General features: G+C 56.3%; 1 protein-coding gene across 3 annotated transcripts in view; it reads left to right on the plus strand.

Annotated features, from left to right (window-relative positions):
• TTC38 (tetratricopeptide repeat domain 38) overlaps positions 1–16,632 on the plus strand; it is a 26,290-nt gene continuing 9,658 nt past the window's right edge. For all 3 annotated transcript variants that reach the window (XR_004300908.1, XM_032416230.1, XM_032416229.1), the window contains exons 1-10: positions 1–108; positions 1,048–1,125; positions 3,548–3,629; positions 4,909–5,080; positions 5,996–6,169; positions 8,784–8,859; positions 11,504–11,623; positions 13,844–13,903; positions 14,734–14,772; positions 15,963–16,044. Coding sequence is in view for 2 of the 3 variants with exons in the window: in XM_032416230.1 (XP_032272121.1) it covers positions 76–108; positions 1,048–1,125; positions 3,548–3,629; positions 4,909–5,080; positions 5,996–6,169; positions 8,784–8,859; positions 11,504–11,623; positions 13,844–13,903; positions 14,734–14,772; positions 15,963–16,044 (916 nt within the window). In the remaining variant the exon portion in view is untranslated. The remainder of the gene's footprint in view (positions 109–1,047; positions 1,126–3,547; positions 3,630–4,908; positions 5,081–5,995; positions 6,170–8,783; positions 8,860–11,503; positions 11,624–13,843; positions 13,904–14,733; positions 14,773–15,962; positions 16,045–16,632) is intronic.

Genomic DNA, 16,632 nt, shown 5'->3' on the forward strand with positions numbered 1-16,632 from the left:
GTCCGTCCCCCGCCCCCACCCGGAAGGCTGGGGCGGTGCCTGGACCCCACACCCGCCCGCCACCCTCGCGGCACCATGGCCGCTCCCGCTCCGCTGCGCGACTGCCAGGTACGTGGAGTCGGAAGCCGGCCGGCCCACGGCCCCGGGATGGCCTGGCGCCCGCGGTGGGACGAGAACCGACCTGCGCGGGACCCGAGGTCAGCCGGGGAACCGGCCGTGAGGTCCTGGCGTGCGTCCTGGGTGCAGGAAGGGACCAGAGCACCCTCCCGTGGGACCCCGGCCGCGTTTCTGGGCCCCGCGGAGACCCCGGGACCTAAAAAGCATTAGCCCTGGCATGGCACAGCGGGGACGTCTGCTTGCTTGGGACCCTCCAGGGTGGGAAGCCCGAACCCCTTTTGCAGACGAGGAAGTTGGAGTTCAGGGGACTTGCCCCCCAGTCATGCAATAGGCAATCGGTGCTGGGGGAGTAGAGGACATTTCCCCTCCCAGGGGAGTCACAGGCCCTGGTAGGACACCAAAGGCAGCCCTGAGGGTTAACAGGTCTGAGTCGTCTGATGAAGCTGAGGGAGGAGAGGAGTTGTTTTGGTGGTTGGCAGATAGCCTTGCCAACTAGATGGAAAGACCGCCCTGCCCACCATGCGTGCTAACGCTATACCCCTTTTCTGCCCTCCCAGACCTCTGTCAAGCCTTCTCAGGGACTTCCCCGTACTGTATGTTTGCTCCCCTGGCAGACACTTCACAGTTGCCCCATACATCCTCTGGAGCCCCATGTGGGGCCAGCCAAGGGCCTGACGGAGGATGTTGCTGGGAGGCACACAGCTACTTAGAGACCCCTGGGATTTACATCAGGCTCTCCCACCCAGGGCTCAGCTCATGTGCTCTGCACCGGTCTATGAAATCTGAGAGTCCATGCCCTCAAGGCTGGGGCTTATGGAAACCCAAACCAGCTGATAATCTTCTGCATTTGGAGATCTTCCGGGCTTGGGGGTTGGGGTTTATCTTTACGTTTGGAGGATTACATGGATGTTCTTTTCTCGCTGTGTGTAGGCCTGGAAGGATGCAGGGCTCCCGCTCTCGACCACCAGCAACGAGGCCTGCAAGCTGTATGATGCTACCCTGACCCAGGTACGCCTACCGAGCAATGTGGTGGTCTCTGATCTGAAGGCCCGTGGTGCAGTGTTTAAAATTATTGAAGGCTTTTAGGTAATATATTTTTCATGTTTAATGTTCCGGCCTATCCAGCAGCTGCATTTATTGATGCCACGAAATAAACGGTACTTACGCAAGCATGCAGCTGTGCTCTGAACTCCCACCTAACACGGCTGGCTTCCATTTCTAGCCAGACGCATGTATCATCTGACGTACTCTCCACGCAAAGTTGCTGAATGATGACCACGAGCCGGCACATACTAGAAGCTTCTAAAGCTTTACACCTTTATCAGCACTCTGGTTTTATAAGCAGTGAAGCCCACCAGCCCCGTGGCTACCAAATCTCCTGGTCGACTTGGGTACAGTAGGGCATCCTGGGGACACAAACATGCTTCATCATGCTTTGAAGCCCCACAGCCAACAGCTTGGAAAGTGGTGGATGCTGTTTTCAATTTCACGATGAATTTAGCAACCGCTTACAGTGGGATTTATGTACTCTGGGCCCTGGGGTTGGAAGCATTTTTGCCAACCCATGGCACAGCTGAGAGGCGCCCCCAGTGGCCGGCCGACAGCCATGGGATGTTTATGAGGATGCTGACCCTCCTCCCTAGGCATCCCCCTGTGGCCTGCTCAGGGTTTGATATGGGCCCCCTCCACTGCGGGCCTGGGGCCCTGTCCTGGAGGTAATCTTTGAATATATTGCTCTCACCTTGGCTGTTCCAAGACCCCCCACCATGTTACCAGCAATTTCTAACACAAATGAAGGAGCCTTTAGTTTTAGAACTAGGAGGGTCTCAGAGGTGGAGTCCAACAACTCTGTTTGACAGGTGGGGAAACTGAGGCCCAGGGAGCTGAGCTGGCTCATGCACTCAGGTAGAGCAGGAGCAGGATGTACCTGGGTCTGTGTATGCCAATGGAAAACCCCAGAGCTGGTCTTTATCATGAGCAATGAGAACATTGCCTGCTAACTCCATCCACACAGCATAAGGACCAAAAAGGCTTCTAGAAACCTAAGTAGAAGAAATAGCCAGTGAAATTCTGTTAGCTTGCCAAAGGACTCCACTGTGTGCATGTGAGCTCTGTTTGTGCTCTTCCTGCACATTTTGGCCTTGGTAGAGCCCTTGATTTTTTACACAGCCCAGTTCCTCAACGTAGCATGGTCCACCCCCACCCCCGCACGGCCTGTCCCATGGATCAGCGTCTCTGTGCTGCTCTGTGTTAGAGCGTAGGACCTCTGAATCTCTGCACTGCCTCCCCTGTGTCTTAGTAAAACATACTCTGCTAGTTCTGTGTAGATGTAGGTTAGACATCTGATAAGACACATTTTAAAATCCAGTGCATTATTATGGTTTTAAGATTTTTTTAAAAATGAGCATTTTTATTTTGTTTATTTTCCTATTGCCTAATGCGGGGCCTGAACTCATGACCCTAAGATCAACACCTGAGCTGAGATCAAGAGTCAGATGCGTCACCGACTAAGCTACCCAGGTGCCCCCCAAAATAAGCATTTTTGAAAAAAGGATTAGGAACAGATCTACCAAATTGTCAAAAATGGCAATGGGGTGAGATTAAGTTTGATCATTGGGCTTTCATGTCTCTTCCTAACTTTTTGTCAAGAATGTTTAGTAAAGGGCGCCGGGGGGGGCTCAGTCGTTAAGCGTCTGCCTTCGGCTCAGGTCATGATCTCAGGGTCCTGGGATCGAGTCCCACATCAGGCTCCCGGCTCGGCAGGGAGCCTGCTTCTCCCTCTGACCCTATCCCCTCTCATGCTGTTTCTCTCTCTCTCTCTCAAATAAATAAATAAGTAAAATCTTAAAAAAAAAATGTTTAGTAAAGTTCTTTTTTGGAAGGAATGAATACAAAGTAGGAAGGTTCCCACGGTGGTGCCTGATTTCAAGGCCCGTCTTACGGCTAATAAGCCGATGTTCTGGGAAGGTCATCTGTCAGAAAGAAGCTTCCTTTAGATGTTTCTTTTCTGAAAATGGTGACCTGATCAGCTCTAGAAAACGTGCCTTCAGGGGCGCCTGGGTGGCTCAGTCGTTGAGCGTCTGCCTTCGGCTGAGGCCATGATCCCGGGGTCCTGGAATTGAGCCCCGAATCGGGCTCCCTGCTCAGCGGGAGGCCTGCCTCTCCCTCTCCCACTCCCCCTGCTTGTGTTCCCTCTCTCGCTGTGTCTCTATCAAATAAATAAATAAAATCTTAAAAAAAAAAAAGAAAATGTGCCTTCAGTTATGAGTGTTCAGTCTCTTCACACGAGACCGACCTAGGTGTGGTCCTTCGGAGTCCAGACTGAAATACTGAATTCTCTAGAGAGAAAATCCAGATTGAGACACATGCCTTCCTCAACACAAACTAAGGGCTCCCTGGGGACAACTTTGTTTTGCCTTTTCTATTTCAGTATGTAAAATGGACCAACGACAAAAGTCTTGGTGGCATTGAGGGCTGCTTGTCAAAGCTCAAAGCTGCAGATCCAACCTTCGGTGAGTGATGCTGTCCCTGAGTTGAGCCCCATCTTGTGTGTCCAGCACCTTTCTGGTTCCCTGACTTCGAGACTCAGCTGGTACAGGGAGGGCAGACTGGTGGCAGCGATTGGGCTGGCCTTTGCGCGGAGGGAGGGCGGGAAGGCAACAGCCGCTGTTGGGCTTGGAGTAACAGCTGCTTTCATAGAGATGCTGGGTTCCACAGAAGGCATCTTCCTAATTTTTTCCCTCATTGTTTGTCAATTCTGCATGGAAGACACTGATCTCATTTCTCAGAGGAGGAGAAGGAATCAGAAATGCATCTAAAATCACCCAGCTGGTAGTTGGGTGGCTGGGATCACATAAGGCTTTCTGTATCCTGGGCCTGCCTCTGGAACCCAAGAGGTGGCTACCGCAGCCTTTCAGGACACTGGTGAGGCCTTAGCCACGGAGGCCGGCGTCACAGAGGAGCCACGGAGGCATAGGGAGGTCAGCCCAGTGCATTCTGGAACCTGCTGAGGACAGGGTGCACAGAATGGGGGAAGAAGGAAGCTGAGCCCAGCCTATAGGGGACCAGGAGCCGAGAGTGCGCCCAGGCATGCCGAGCAGACCTCAGGCCCCAGGATAGAAGCAGGGGCCACATGGGTGGTCCCAAAACTATACTACAGCTGGGTCCTCGGTCTCAGGCCTGGGCCAGTGACAGAGTTCTGAATGCCAGCAGACACCTTACCTCTGTCAGGCTGGGGGCTAGGAAGCTCAAGTAGGGCCTGGGGGTTCCGCAGACCTGCCAGCAAGGTTGCTACAAGGGCCCCAGGCATACCCTCCCATCCCCCCCCCCCCCCCCCGCAAGCTGTCCGTGCAGGAGAGTGGCTCAGACCCACCGTGCTCCAGAGACCAGCCCCCTGCACTGGTTCATCTGCTGAGCACTTCCCTGGAGTCTCTGTGTGGGTGGTAGTGAGTGTCGGCCATTGAGGGAAATTAGGGGTGGAGGGCCCTAAACAGTTCACCCAGTAGGGGCGGGGAGAACGTGCTCCAGACACTGGCACTCACCACAGGGTCCTTGTTAGAAAAACATTGGCGGAGGTGCAGAATGCTTTGGGGATTGCTGCTCCTTCACGTGCATGGTGAGGGTCCCAGCTGAGCCCTGGACTGTCTCGGGGGCCCGGCGCACAGCGCACCAGCCACCTGGCTTGGCCCTCCTTGGGGGGGGGCATTTATTTCACACTCTGGCTGGGCTGGCCGGGTTGGCTGGGCTGGCGAGGCCGGCCGAATCACCAGTTGCTCTCCAACCTTTCACCAGCGCTGGGTCATGCCATCGCGAATGGCCTCGTGCTGATCGGCACTGGGAGCTCTGTGAGGCTGGACGGGGAGCTGGACTTGGCCGTGAAGACTATGGTGGAGGTTTCCCAAACACAGCCCCTGACACAGCGGGAGCAGCTGCACGTGTCTGCCGTGGAGACCTTTGCCAAGGGGTGAGGGCCTCCCTGGCCAGGGCCAGCACCCTGAGAGCGCGCGGGGCGATGCCACGGGCTGCCCAACACCCTTGGGAAGGGGGACTTGGGGTGCTTCTCGCCCTGCCTCCCGGGGCCGTCTCCCTGCCTGCTGCTTTGTCTCCACCTGGCTGCAGAAATGGGGAGACAGTCGGCTAGGATTTCCAATCTAGCGTTCAGAGCAACTTACTTTATTTCTTTAACTGAATCAGTTATTATGTTTGTTACAGAAATAATAGGACCACGTTACAGAAATACATAAAAGAAGAGAGAAGAAAGCACTCACCCTATGCTCGTTGCCCTAACACACCCTCGTGAGCATCTGCTCATAGCCTTCCAGGTTGTCTCCTGCCTCCATTGCCCCCACAGCTGTCCCCCCCGTGTGTGTCGTGGTCCTGGAGCCCCTGTCTGGGACAGCCCCTACATCTGCTCAGGCAGGGGAGATGCCCTGCACGGCTAGGTGACCTGAGCGGATGGTGCAGTAACCAAGTTGTGCCTGGTCCTTCCTGCTGGGTCGGTGCCCGGGGTCAGCCCGGGGTGGGCTTCTCCCACTGCAGACTTCACGTAGCTGGTTCACCAGCTCAGGGAAATTGCCTTTGGCAACTTGTTAAGCCAGTTTTTTGGTTTGTTTGAATTCCAGAGTAAAGCATCTCACTGGTTTTTCAATTTTCTGAGCCACAACCTAACACAGAAACTTGTGTGGGGGTGTGTATAAAATAAGTTCTCTCTCCCCCCCTCCGTCTCTCTCTCCCTCCCTCCCTCTCCCCTCCCCTCTTTATATATTATATATATTTCTGTTGAACCAGTTCAGACTCTGGCAAGAAGCGAGGCCTTTGGCGCGTCCCATGTGGATGAGCTACATGTTCGGTGGCTGAGAAATCTCTCTTTGGCTTTCAGGAACTTTTCCAGGGCCTGTGAACTATGGGAACAGATTCTCTGCGACCACCCAACAGACATGTTAGCCCTAAAATTTTCCCACGATGCCTATTTTTACCTGGGCTACCAGGAACAGATGCGAGATTCTGTGGCTCGAATTTACCCCTTCTGGACACCCAGCATCCCCCTGAGCAGGTATGTGCAAGTTGGAAATCACATTGTTTCTTTCTTCTTCTCTCTCCTCTGCCCTGAAAACATGGCACCTGTCCTGGCCCTGCCCAGAAATACTGAGTCTGCTGTGGCTCTTCTCCTAGTCCTTGCAAGTGAAAAGATCTCTCTGTTTGCTCTTCATCCCATCCCATCTTGTGAGTGAGACAGTACCATGTGTATCGGTCAGCCCAGGGTAGTTTTTGCCGTGGTAACAAACATCCTCTAGATCTGATTCTTCAAAGGCTCATTTCTCACACATACTACACACCTGTTAAGGGAGGGCTGAGGGCTCTGCACCCTTCTTATTGTCTCCGTCCCACATCAGGGACCCAGAGGATCTAGCAGGTCACTGAGGAAGAGAGGAGAGCACCCCTGGGGGACTCACAGTGGCAGGACTCAGATAGGAAGGGACGTGCTCTACCACTTCCAAGCCATTGGTTGGATCTGGTCCCCCACCCACGGGAGGCCAGGAAGTGCATCTCTGCTCTGTGCTCGGGAAGAGAGGGAGGCCTGGAGTACCGAGCGGCTCTAGTGACCGCCACACAGAATGGCCTCCATCATGTCTAATCACAGGATGGGGGCACCTGGGTGGCTCAGTTGCTGAAGCATCCGCCTTTGGCTCAGGCAGGTCATGGTCCCAGGGTCCTGGGATGGAGCCTTCCATCGGGCTCCCTGCTCAGCGGGGAGCCTGCTTCTCCTTCTACCCCTCCCCACTGCTCGTGATCTCTCTCTCTCTCTCAAGTAAATAAATAAAATCTTTAAAAAAAAAAATCACAGGATGGTTGTGAAGGTTAGACGGACTCATGGATTGGAGAGCTGTGTTAGTCAGGGTTCTTTGTAGAAACAGAACCAAGAGAGTATGAATATCTATGGCTGTATCATTTACAGATATATATGGGGGGAGATTATTGATTTTAAGGAATTGGCTCATGAAGTTACAGGGATTGGCAAGGAAGTCTGAAATCCACAGGCCGGGCCAGCAGTCTGGGGAGTCAGGCAGTGTTTCTGTGTTGCAATCTGGAGGCAGAATTCCTTCTTCTGGGGACCTCACTCCTTTCTCTTACGTCTTCAACGGATTGGATGAGGCCCACCCATATTACGGAGGGTAATGTACTTTACTCAGAGTCTATAGATTTAAATGTTAATCGCACCTGAAAAATACCTTCATGAAAGCATCTAGATAGTGTCTGGCCGAACACCTGGGTACCATAGCCCGGCCACGTTGGTAAGATTATATCATCGCAAGAGCCTAATAGTACCGGGTAAACCCCGAGCGTTCCATATATGCGTGAAGTTGAAGGTGAAATGACCTCAATAAATATTTAAAAGAAACATTTAAATATTCAAGATAAATATTTGAATATTTAAGAGAAATATTTGAAAGAAATAAATATTTGAAAGAAAAGTCTGGAAGCCAGTGTGTTAGGACGTGGCTTCTATGAATAATGAGAGCTAGACTTTGTATGCATGGTGGTAAAGATAACATCTGAGTCACAAATAGAAACTCCATGCTTTATCATGTTTTCCCATAATCCCACAAAACCACAGGAAAGAATGCCTCTTTCAGCCCGGTACTCCATGCCAGCGATTACAGCTAAGAAATCGTAGTGTGCGTTTATTCAGTGAAGTGTCTTCAGGCTCATCCAGGGCTGTGCCCGGGCCAAGAGGAGCTGGACAGACGGGGTCCCGGCCTCTAGGAGCTGGGGTCTGGGGAGGAACTGTCCAGTGAGTGCAGGTCAGGCTGGGCTGGGGGTGGGCACAGAGCTGCCACGCAGAGAAGCCCCCGCCAGCCTGCACTCCCCGGTGCTTCCCAGGGAGGTGTCCTGGGCTGTGCTTCCAGGTGGGTGCCCCCAGCCGGACAGGAAAGAGAGGGCCCCGGCATCCTCAGGGGAGGCAGTGTGTTGATGGGGGTAGGGTGCGAATCGCAGAGGGGCCCGCTCTAGAGACAGGGTTTGGGGGTCGGACGATTGTGCCGACGATGAAGGTCACAGTGCTCCTCACCAGCCTGAGCATCCAGCTGCTAGGAAGCATGGTGTTTGGGGTGGTGCCCGGCACGGGGCCACCACCGGCTGGTGAGGGGGAGGGGGCTCAGTCTCCCGGGCCTGCTGTAACCGTGCCGCAAACTGGGCAGCTTCAAACAACGGACATTCATACTTTCAGAGTTCTGGAGGCCACAAGGCAGAAATGAAGGCATCAGCAGGGGTGTGCTCCCCCCGAGGGCTCTAAGGGAGAACTCTCCCTCGCCTCTCCTTAGCTTCTTGGCGGTAACTGGCAGTCCTTGGCGCTCCTTGGCCTGGAGCTGCACCATCCTAGCGTCTGCCTGTGTTCATGTGGCTCCGTCGTGTGTGTGTGTGTGTGTGTGTGTGTGTGCGTGTGCGTGTGTGTCCAAGCCCACCTCCCCTTTCTCTTGTAAGGACACCGGTCATTGGATTGCAGGCCCGCCCTCACCCCGTAGGACTTCATCTGGACTGCATCATCTGCAAACACCCTAATTCCAAATTAGGGCGTATGTGCAAGCATCATTTGGGGGGACACAGTTTGTCTGTACCGAGGGTTGAACAGCCCACTTTTCCTGAAGACTTGTTTCCTCTGTTTTCAGCTATGTGAAAGGCATCTATTCTTTTGGATTGATGGAAACCAACTTCTACGATAAGGCAGAGAAGCTGGCCAAAGAGGTGAGAGGGCCCTTGCCCCGGGGCCGACCCCTAGGGAGGGGCGTCGGGTGGGGCCGGAGCACACGGCCCCCCACTGCTCTCCCTGTCCGCAGACACACCGGGAGGACTCGCATTAGCAGCGAAAGCAGCCTCCCCTCCTGCAATGTGCAGGGCTCCCTCCGCAAACTGCCTCCGCAGGCTGGGAAGGTGAATGAGACCCAGGGAGGCTATGTTCACCTCTCCCTCCGGGTCCCACGGGAGGCAGCCCAGGCTCCCCCAGCTCTGTCTGTCTCAGTCCAGAGCTTCAGGGAGCTGCCCCATGATTGCAAACAAAGGCTGCTTCCGGGAGCGCCCCGACCTGGGGGCTGGGCTCCTGCCAGCCAGCCCTTCCCTGGACCTCTGCCTCCTTCCAGAGGGAGGGAACCCCGGTGAAAGGTGCCGCCGAGCAATGTGGTTTTGCTAAGTGCTTCCTGGCAGCCCAGGGCCGTCCGGCCATGCTCGCCTGGTGGGCTGGCTGGTACCCAGGCGCATGGTGGGCACCCCTCACCAGGGGCCCAGGACCAAGCAGCAGGCCACGGCGGTGGACTTGGGCATGGGGTGTCCTCATGGGAGTGGAAACTGAGGCCGGGGGAGGGTCTGTCATGCACTCCCGTGTCTGGCTGGGTGCCGACACTTGATATACACCCACTCTGATCTGCTCATTCCCTCTACCACGAGCACTAATCTCCTTGTTGTCCCGATGAGGTGGTCACGGCTCAGAGAGAGGCCAAGGCTGGAGCCTGTTCAAGTCCACGCAGCTCAGGGAGGGCAGAGCCGGTGCTCGGCCGGGCCACCTGACCGGACCACCGTCCTTTAGGCTGCCTGGACCAGACCCGGCTTCCCAGCATCCCAGCCAGTGTTCCTCCCCCGAGACGCTGCCCTAGTTGGCCTCCAGTACCCCTCCCCAGGAGGCAGCAGCACCCTCTGGGGGCCCAAGGGCCATGAGGTTTCTGAAATCTGTTCTGCTTATAGAGATGGAGCCCAGACTTGAGTGCAGGGTGATGGTTCCGTGCTTCATGGCTTCTGGGCTCCATGGCCTGGGTGAGCAGGCCACACTGTCCAGGGGCTCAGCCACAGGAAGGTGCCCCGGAGACCATGGCAGCTGGACCCCTTTGCTGGATGGTGTCCGTCTGGGCACCCAAGGGCTGGCAGGATGGTTCGAGAAGCTGGAGGGCGGACAAAAGGTGCAGGCTTACGCCCCACTGGGAGCAGGAGGTGGTACGTGGGGAGCCCCTCTCTGTGCCCTCCGTGCCCCGTTCTCCGGCTGTACCCCGTCCTGCAGGCGCCACGTTCTGACCCTGACGCCAGGGTTTTGAGGCCAGGACACCAGAGGTGATTACTGAGCAGGGCCTCACAGTGACAGTGACCGCCAGGCCCCGCTGGAGTCTGGAGAGGCCTGGCGGTGGCGATGGGTGCGCGGGAGGGGTGGGCCTAGCGTCTGCAAGCCAAACCCTAAGGGCAGGAAGAGCAAAGGGCCGCGGGCAGGGGTCAGCCCCGTCTCCGCTCTCAGGAAGCTTGGAGCCACTGGATAGGCTGAGGCTTAGGGCGGAGGTGGGCGGGGCAGGCCCTGGGGGCAAAGGCTGGGGGTACCCGCCGGGCGGTCGTGCCGGGCCTCATGACTCTGACTCCCGGGAGACTTGGGAGCAAGCTGGTCCGGAGCCCCTCGTAGAGGGTGGGCCCTTCGTCTTGGTAGCTGCACCTACTCCCTGCCCTGAGCTGCACCCCTCGCCTCCGCCCTGCACCAGACCAGCACACTTAGTGGATCCCTTCTCGGGACGCCCCGTTTCTCACAGCGTCCCCACGTTGCCTGGGCAGGCTTGTGCAAGCGGGGGGGGGGGGGGGGGGGGGGGGGGGGGGCTTGGGGGGGTCGTGAGCTGGTGGGCTCCTGTGGATTGTCCGCTGGGCCGCTTCGAGCCTCAGCCTGCTGGTCTGTGCCTGGCACTTGGGAGGTGCCCAGGACACATGAGCTGAACACAGGAGGAGAAGAAGAAAACTACAGTGGGGTAGGAATCCCACCTTGTGTCCCGCCTGCCTTGCGGGTCACTGCCAAGCTCACTGGTCATGTGAGGGCCTGTTCTTATGAATAGTAAGAACATCAGAATGAGCCCAGAAGGCCATTCACGGGCATGTGGTCATCCGTGAGGGGCTGCCAGGAGCCCGCGGAGCCCGGGGTGGTCAGCTCAGCATTCAGACACTCCAAGTCCACTTCACCTCCACAGCGGCCCGGGAGGAGGGCGGCGTTACTTCTCACCAGGGGGAAGACAGGCCCAGAGAGGCTGGTTGGCATGTTGCAGGTGACAGCCGTGTGCAGGAGCCCGCAGGGCCCTGAGGATGAGTCCTGGCCTTGGAAAGACCCAGCTGTGGTCTTGAGCCAGTCAGCCAGCCTCTCTGAGCACAGTCCCTCACCTTTGAAATGGGCAGCGATATCCTCACTGGGAGCAGCGCATAGATGGTCAGCGGGGCTGGACTTGGGGATCACTGTCCCAGTGCCCATACTTGTGTCAGCGGCACACTCGCCCATCCAACGCAGGCCCCTCGTCCCTGCGTCACTTGGAGATGCCTCGCCACCAGGCGGCCTGACTAATCCACATTATCTCCAATCGTCTTCCACTCCCTCCCCGTGTAGGCTTTATCTATTAACCCCACGGACGCCTGGTCGGTGCACACCATTGCCCACATTCATGAGATGAAAGCAGAAATCAAGGATGGATTGGAGTTCATGCAGCACTCAGAAGCCCACTGGAAGGTACGATTTTTGTCCACGGGTCATCTGCCTAGAAAATCCCGTGCATCCCCCTTGAGTTAAGCCGAGGCTTTTAGACAGCAGTTCCAGGGTGCAGCTTAGCTCAGGGAAAATTCTGCTTAGAGGAGTTTCTGTCAAGCCATGGAGTCCCCTGGGAGCCACATGGCTCCCCCAAACCTGCCAGTGTTTTGCAGGTGATTCTAGAATAGGTTTTGGGCTGGGGCATTTGGTGTAAAGGAACGGAACAGAAAATTACCAGGGGCACAAGAGCCTGGCCCCAGTGAGAACCTGGAGGGCCCTGAGCTGCCAACTGGCTCAGCTGACTCCTGGGGAACAGCAGCACCAGGGAGCCCTCCTTCCTCTGTGTGCATCGCTTGCCCCCAGGCTTATCTCTGGCACCCAGCCTGGCCACCCGTCCAGGTGTGGTCTGCTGCCCTGCCCTTCTCTGTGCCATGGTGGGCTTCCCAAGGTCCCGCTGGCCAAGGTGGTGAGTCTCTGCCTGGCACCGAGCAGCAGATGCTCAGTGCTCGAGGGAACCATGAAGAGACCAGGAATCCGGCAGGGAGCAGGCGGGGAATGGTACAGCCCCTGCATCCTTCCGAGCTGCCCCCTGGCCTCAGACATCCCAGTGGGAAGTGGGAGTGGAATGAGGTAGAGCAGGTGAACAGGTGTGAGACAGCATTTGAGAACTGTGATCCCGTGAGGTCCCAGATCTTTCTGAGGATCCACAAACACTGGGGATGGGAGAGGCACTGGGGCAGCCTGAGCCAGAGCTCGGGGTGGAGCCCTGCTCTCAGGCTCCCCCAGGCAGAACAGGGCTAGCTCTTGTGAGAACACTGAGTCTGGGGTTTGGGGCACAACCGTGTGGCCACCCTCCTGGCTGAGGGCCAGGGGCTTGCCCAGGCAGACCCGAGGGAGGCCAAGGAAGGCCTGGCCAGGGCCTTCCAGTGTGTTCCATTCACGTCCCTCACCCAGATGCTGTGATTTTACTGGGTGTTGGAGGCCTGGCTGGACCCTGGGGCAAGAGAGCGATTCCTCTGAGCCTCGTTTCTTCATCGGTTCACCTGCTGTTGTAATAACTGTGAAGTCCTTGGCCCCAAATGAGTTCCCATTGGTGTTGGTTCCAGACATGTGTAAAATGAGGCAGCCCAGGCTGGCCAGCTCATCTCCCAAAGGGCACTAACCCCCTGATGTTTGCATCTGTCCCCTGCCATGGCTCTGGGCAGCCTCTGGCCTGACAGGACAGCCCTAGGGTAGACGGTGTGACCTGGGGCTCCCTTTCCTCCTGCTCCTGCCCCAGACTGGAGTTCAGTCAAGATCCCACCCTACGGACCCCATGAGAGTCCAGCCCAGACTTCTCTGTCCTCAAAAGGCCTGGTCAAGTGGAGTGAGCGGCTTCCCAGCAGCCCATGAACCACACCATGATAGGGGTACTCTCAGGGATGTGGAAACTCCGAGGAGGCATTCAATCCCATTGGACTTGAGGGGGCTTGGTCAGGGAAGGCTTCCTGGAGGAGGCAACCCCTGAGCTGAGTATCGAAGGATGGTAAGGGTTTCCCAGGTGAAGGGTGGGGAGGTGGAGGGTATCCCAGCCAAGGACCAGATTGAGCAAAGACACTGAGGCCTGCTGGGGCCTGTGAGGAAGAGGGGTGTCCTTAAGCACAGGTGCAAGGTGGACGTGGGTCAGTGAGGAGGTATTGTCAGTTCCTCTTTCCAAGAAATGGAAGGTAGTGCCCAGGCAGAGGAGGGAGCGTCTGCAGTAACCTCACAGAAGGAAGGGCTAGCATTCACGCCCGGGCCTGAAGGGTGCCAGTAGTAACTGTCCAGATGTCAACCCCGCCCCCCTCATCTGTGGGCTTCCCCAGTAGCTGTGGGGAGTCCAGCCCTGGGCTCGTCGATCCTCACGGCTTTCTTGGGATTTGCACACCCAGTGGGCCTCTGCACCCGTTTGTGGGATGGATTTATCACCCGTTTTCTCTACTCCATGCATAAGGAGGGCTTGAGGCTTGAGGACGGGGGTGGCCTCGATGTCGGCCCTGCTCCTCCCACTCTAGCTGCGGGGCTGACAAGTCCCCAGTCACCGTTCCTCGGAGCTGGCCCGGGCAATGTTCCCTGCACTCAAAGAGGGGTGGAGGGCCTCCGCCCTGTCACAAAAACCACAGTCAGTAAGTTTTGTCCCACAGGTTGTCAGATTTTTCTCTAATTCTCTCGTTCTTTCCCCAGGACTCTGATATGCTTGCTTGTCATAATTACTGGCACTGGGCTCTGTATCTGATTGAAAAGGTAAGATGGCCAGCTGTCTTATCCTGTATAGATGTCCAGCGAAATAAATCTCTTTCTACCTTTTGCTATATCCCGGGGATAATATTTTGTGTTTGCACATTTAGATAGTGTCTGGATGTAATGGAGCATTCATGTTTTCAAATAGCTTTTCAGGCTTAAACTACGTTAGGCATTTTTCACTGTCTGAACATGAAAATCCCGTATCTTGTATACCACCTCTGGAGACAAGTTACACTGAGCGTCCTCTGCTGCTGGAGTGAACGGCCCCACCTCCCAGATTGTACCCGAAGGAGCCATGAGACACTCCAAAGGCTTCGTCCCAGTGGAAGCGAGGGTGGGGGGAGCACCCTTGACCCCAGTGATTCTGCCACAGGGTCCCATTTATAAGGGAGCTTCTTGCAATGGTGCTTAATCATAGAGAAAATCTAGAAACTCCCCCAAAGTCCCAAGAGAGATGCTTGGAAGGTGAGGGCCTACTGTGATCAGGGTCTGGAGGAAAGCAATGGTCCCCACTGAATGTACCATAGGCAAAATAGAGGGAAGAAAGACTAGAAGAAATACATGAGAAAGCTTGTAACTGTTTGACAAGCACGATGGGGAAATTCATGCCTCAACAGAAACTGTCCCTTGGGTAGCAGGGGCCGGCGCTGCCTCTCCCAGAACACAGGAGCTTCTGCTGGGCCATCCTAAGAGCCTCCAGGCGGCACCCCCCATCCCCCGTGGAGGGTGCTGGGGGTGGGGCTGGGGCTGGGGATTGGCTTTTCAGCTCATTTCTCAGTGTTACCTTTGACCTTTGCCACATGTTGATCACGGGAACTTGATTCTTCCAGGGCGAATACGAGGCTGCCTTGACCATTTATGATAACCACGTAAGTCAATACTTTGGCACCCAATTCGGTTGATTGCAAACGTTGGCCTTTTAGTCTCTCGCACATACCTGAGCCCGTCAGTATCGTCTCAGCCAGAACAACAGCTGGAGCAAGAACTCCCTTCTTGTGTAAGGCCCCGTGGGGTTCTTTCTTGCCCCAAGTGGTGGTGTAACCGGGACGGAGTGAGGACACTCAGTGACTGTTCAGCGTGGGCGCCCGTAGAATGACACATCTAAGTTGGTCCTTTCTGAAGTCCCCGACTTTTGTCTAGTCATTTTATTTTATTTTTTAAGATTTTATTTATTTGACAGAGAGAGACACAGTGAGAGAGGGAACACAAGCAGAGGGAGTGGGAGAGGGAGAAGCAGGCTTCCCGCTGAGCAGGGAGCCCAACGTGGGGCTCGATCCCAGGACCCTGGGATCATGACCTGAGCCGAAGGCAGACGCTTAACGACTGAGCCACCCAGGCGCCCCTTGTCCAGTCATTTTAGATGGCTCTTCTTTGGTAGAACCACTGATCTGCCCACAGGAATTTTTTTTTTTTTTTCATTTTAGTAAAACACACATTTGCACTGTGACCATTTTTGAGTGGAGGGTTCCGTGGCACGGAGGCCCCTCACCATCCCCACGGTCTGTCTCCGGAACAGACTGCCGCCCCACGCCCACTGAACACGACTCCCTTTCCCCCTCCTCCAGCCCCCAGGCAGCTTTTAAGAGAAAAGGAGCCTGATTGACAGCTCCTGGGAGCCCCCGGGCATGCTTTGTAATAGAAGGCCGAGGTCACAAAAATGCTTGGGGCCCCGGGCTCTAAACCCCAGGAAAACACTTCGAGTTCTGTCAGGATTGTGGGGTGACAAAGAAGGACGGCTCCCCCAGTGCCATGAGGGATAGGCCAGCCGAATGCAGAACCAGGAGCCGGCGCCACGGCCCCCCCCCCGCGTGGTCCGAGGCCGCGGTCGGGGCGGGGGCGCAGTGACAAGTGCCTGGGCCCGGCCTATGCTCAAGGCTGGGGCTCTTTCCTCGGGTCTGGCGTCTGGTGTGGCCAGAGACCTGGGTGACGGGAAGGTCCTGGAAGTGGAGGTGGAGGGGCGAGGGCTGTGGATCCTGCTGGCTGAGACTGGCTCTGTGCAGGCCCCACACGCGGCCCGTCCCTGAGGCCCCTCTTGCGCCTGCCCACCCTTGTCTTCCAGGTGCTCCCCAGCTTGAAGGCCAGCGGAGCGATGCTGGATGTGGTGGACGGCTGCTCCATGCTCTACCGGCTGCAGATGGAAGGTAGCCCGACCTGTGCACTCCCCTGGGCTTCCTTTGCCCTCTGTCCTCCCACAGAACGAGGGGAAGGAGCTCATTGCCCTGCCGCAGACCCGAGCGGCTTGCCTGTGTGTGGCCTTGGGTCCCGGCTCTGCAGCTGCCTTCCAGCCAGCCTGAAGCCAATGGGCTCTAGCCTCCACTCCCCTTTCTTCCAGTTCTCATCATCTCCGGGTGCGTAAGCTTAGGCTCCATGCCATTCCCACCGCCTGCCCACCAGCCCTACCGGGCACGGCTGACACCTGGCCACCTCGCTCTGGGTGCTGCCTCCTTTCCTAGAATAAGAGGTGACCATTTCTCAGCTCCCTGGGATTTCAGAGAGAGAGGTTTCTCAACATTGTCACCCCATGCTCTGCAGGTAGCCTGCAGGGTTGACCACAGCTCTGGTGCTTCCGGCCAGCAGCCCAGGGGCCAGATGGTTCTCCCCCCTCTCTCAGGCCCAACAGAGCCAAACCTGTATTCACTCTAGGCCCTGGGTCGGCGGGACAATGTAGGGATGAGGGCCTGGCCAGGGCAAGCTGTTTCCAGAAAGGCTTCCCAATGGGGGTGAAACGT

This window comes from Phoca vitulina, unplaced genomic scaffold (genome assembly GCF_004348235.1).
Source record: "Phoca vitulina isolate PV1807 unplaced genomic scaffold, GSC_HSeal_1.0 scaffold19, whole genome shotgun sequence".
NCBI lineage: Eukaryota > Metazoa > Chordata > Mammalia > Carnivora > Phocidae > Phoca > Phoca vitulina.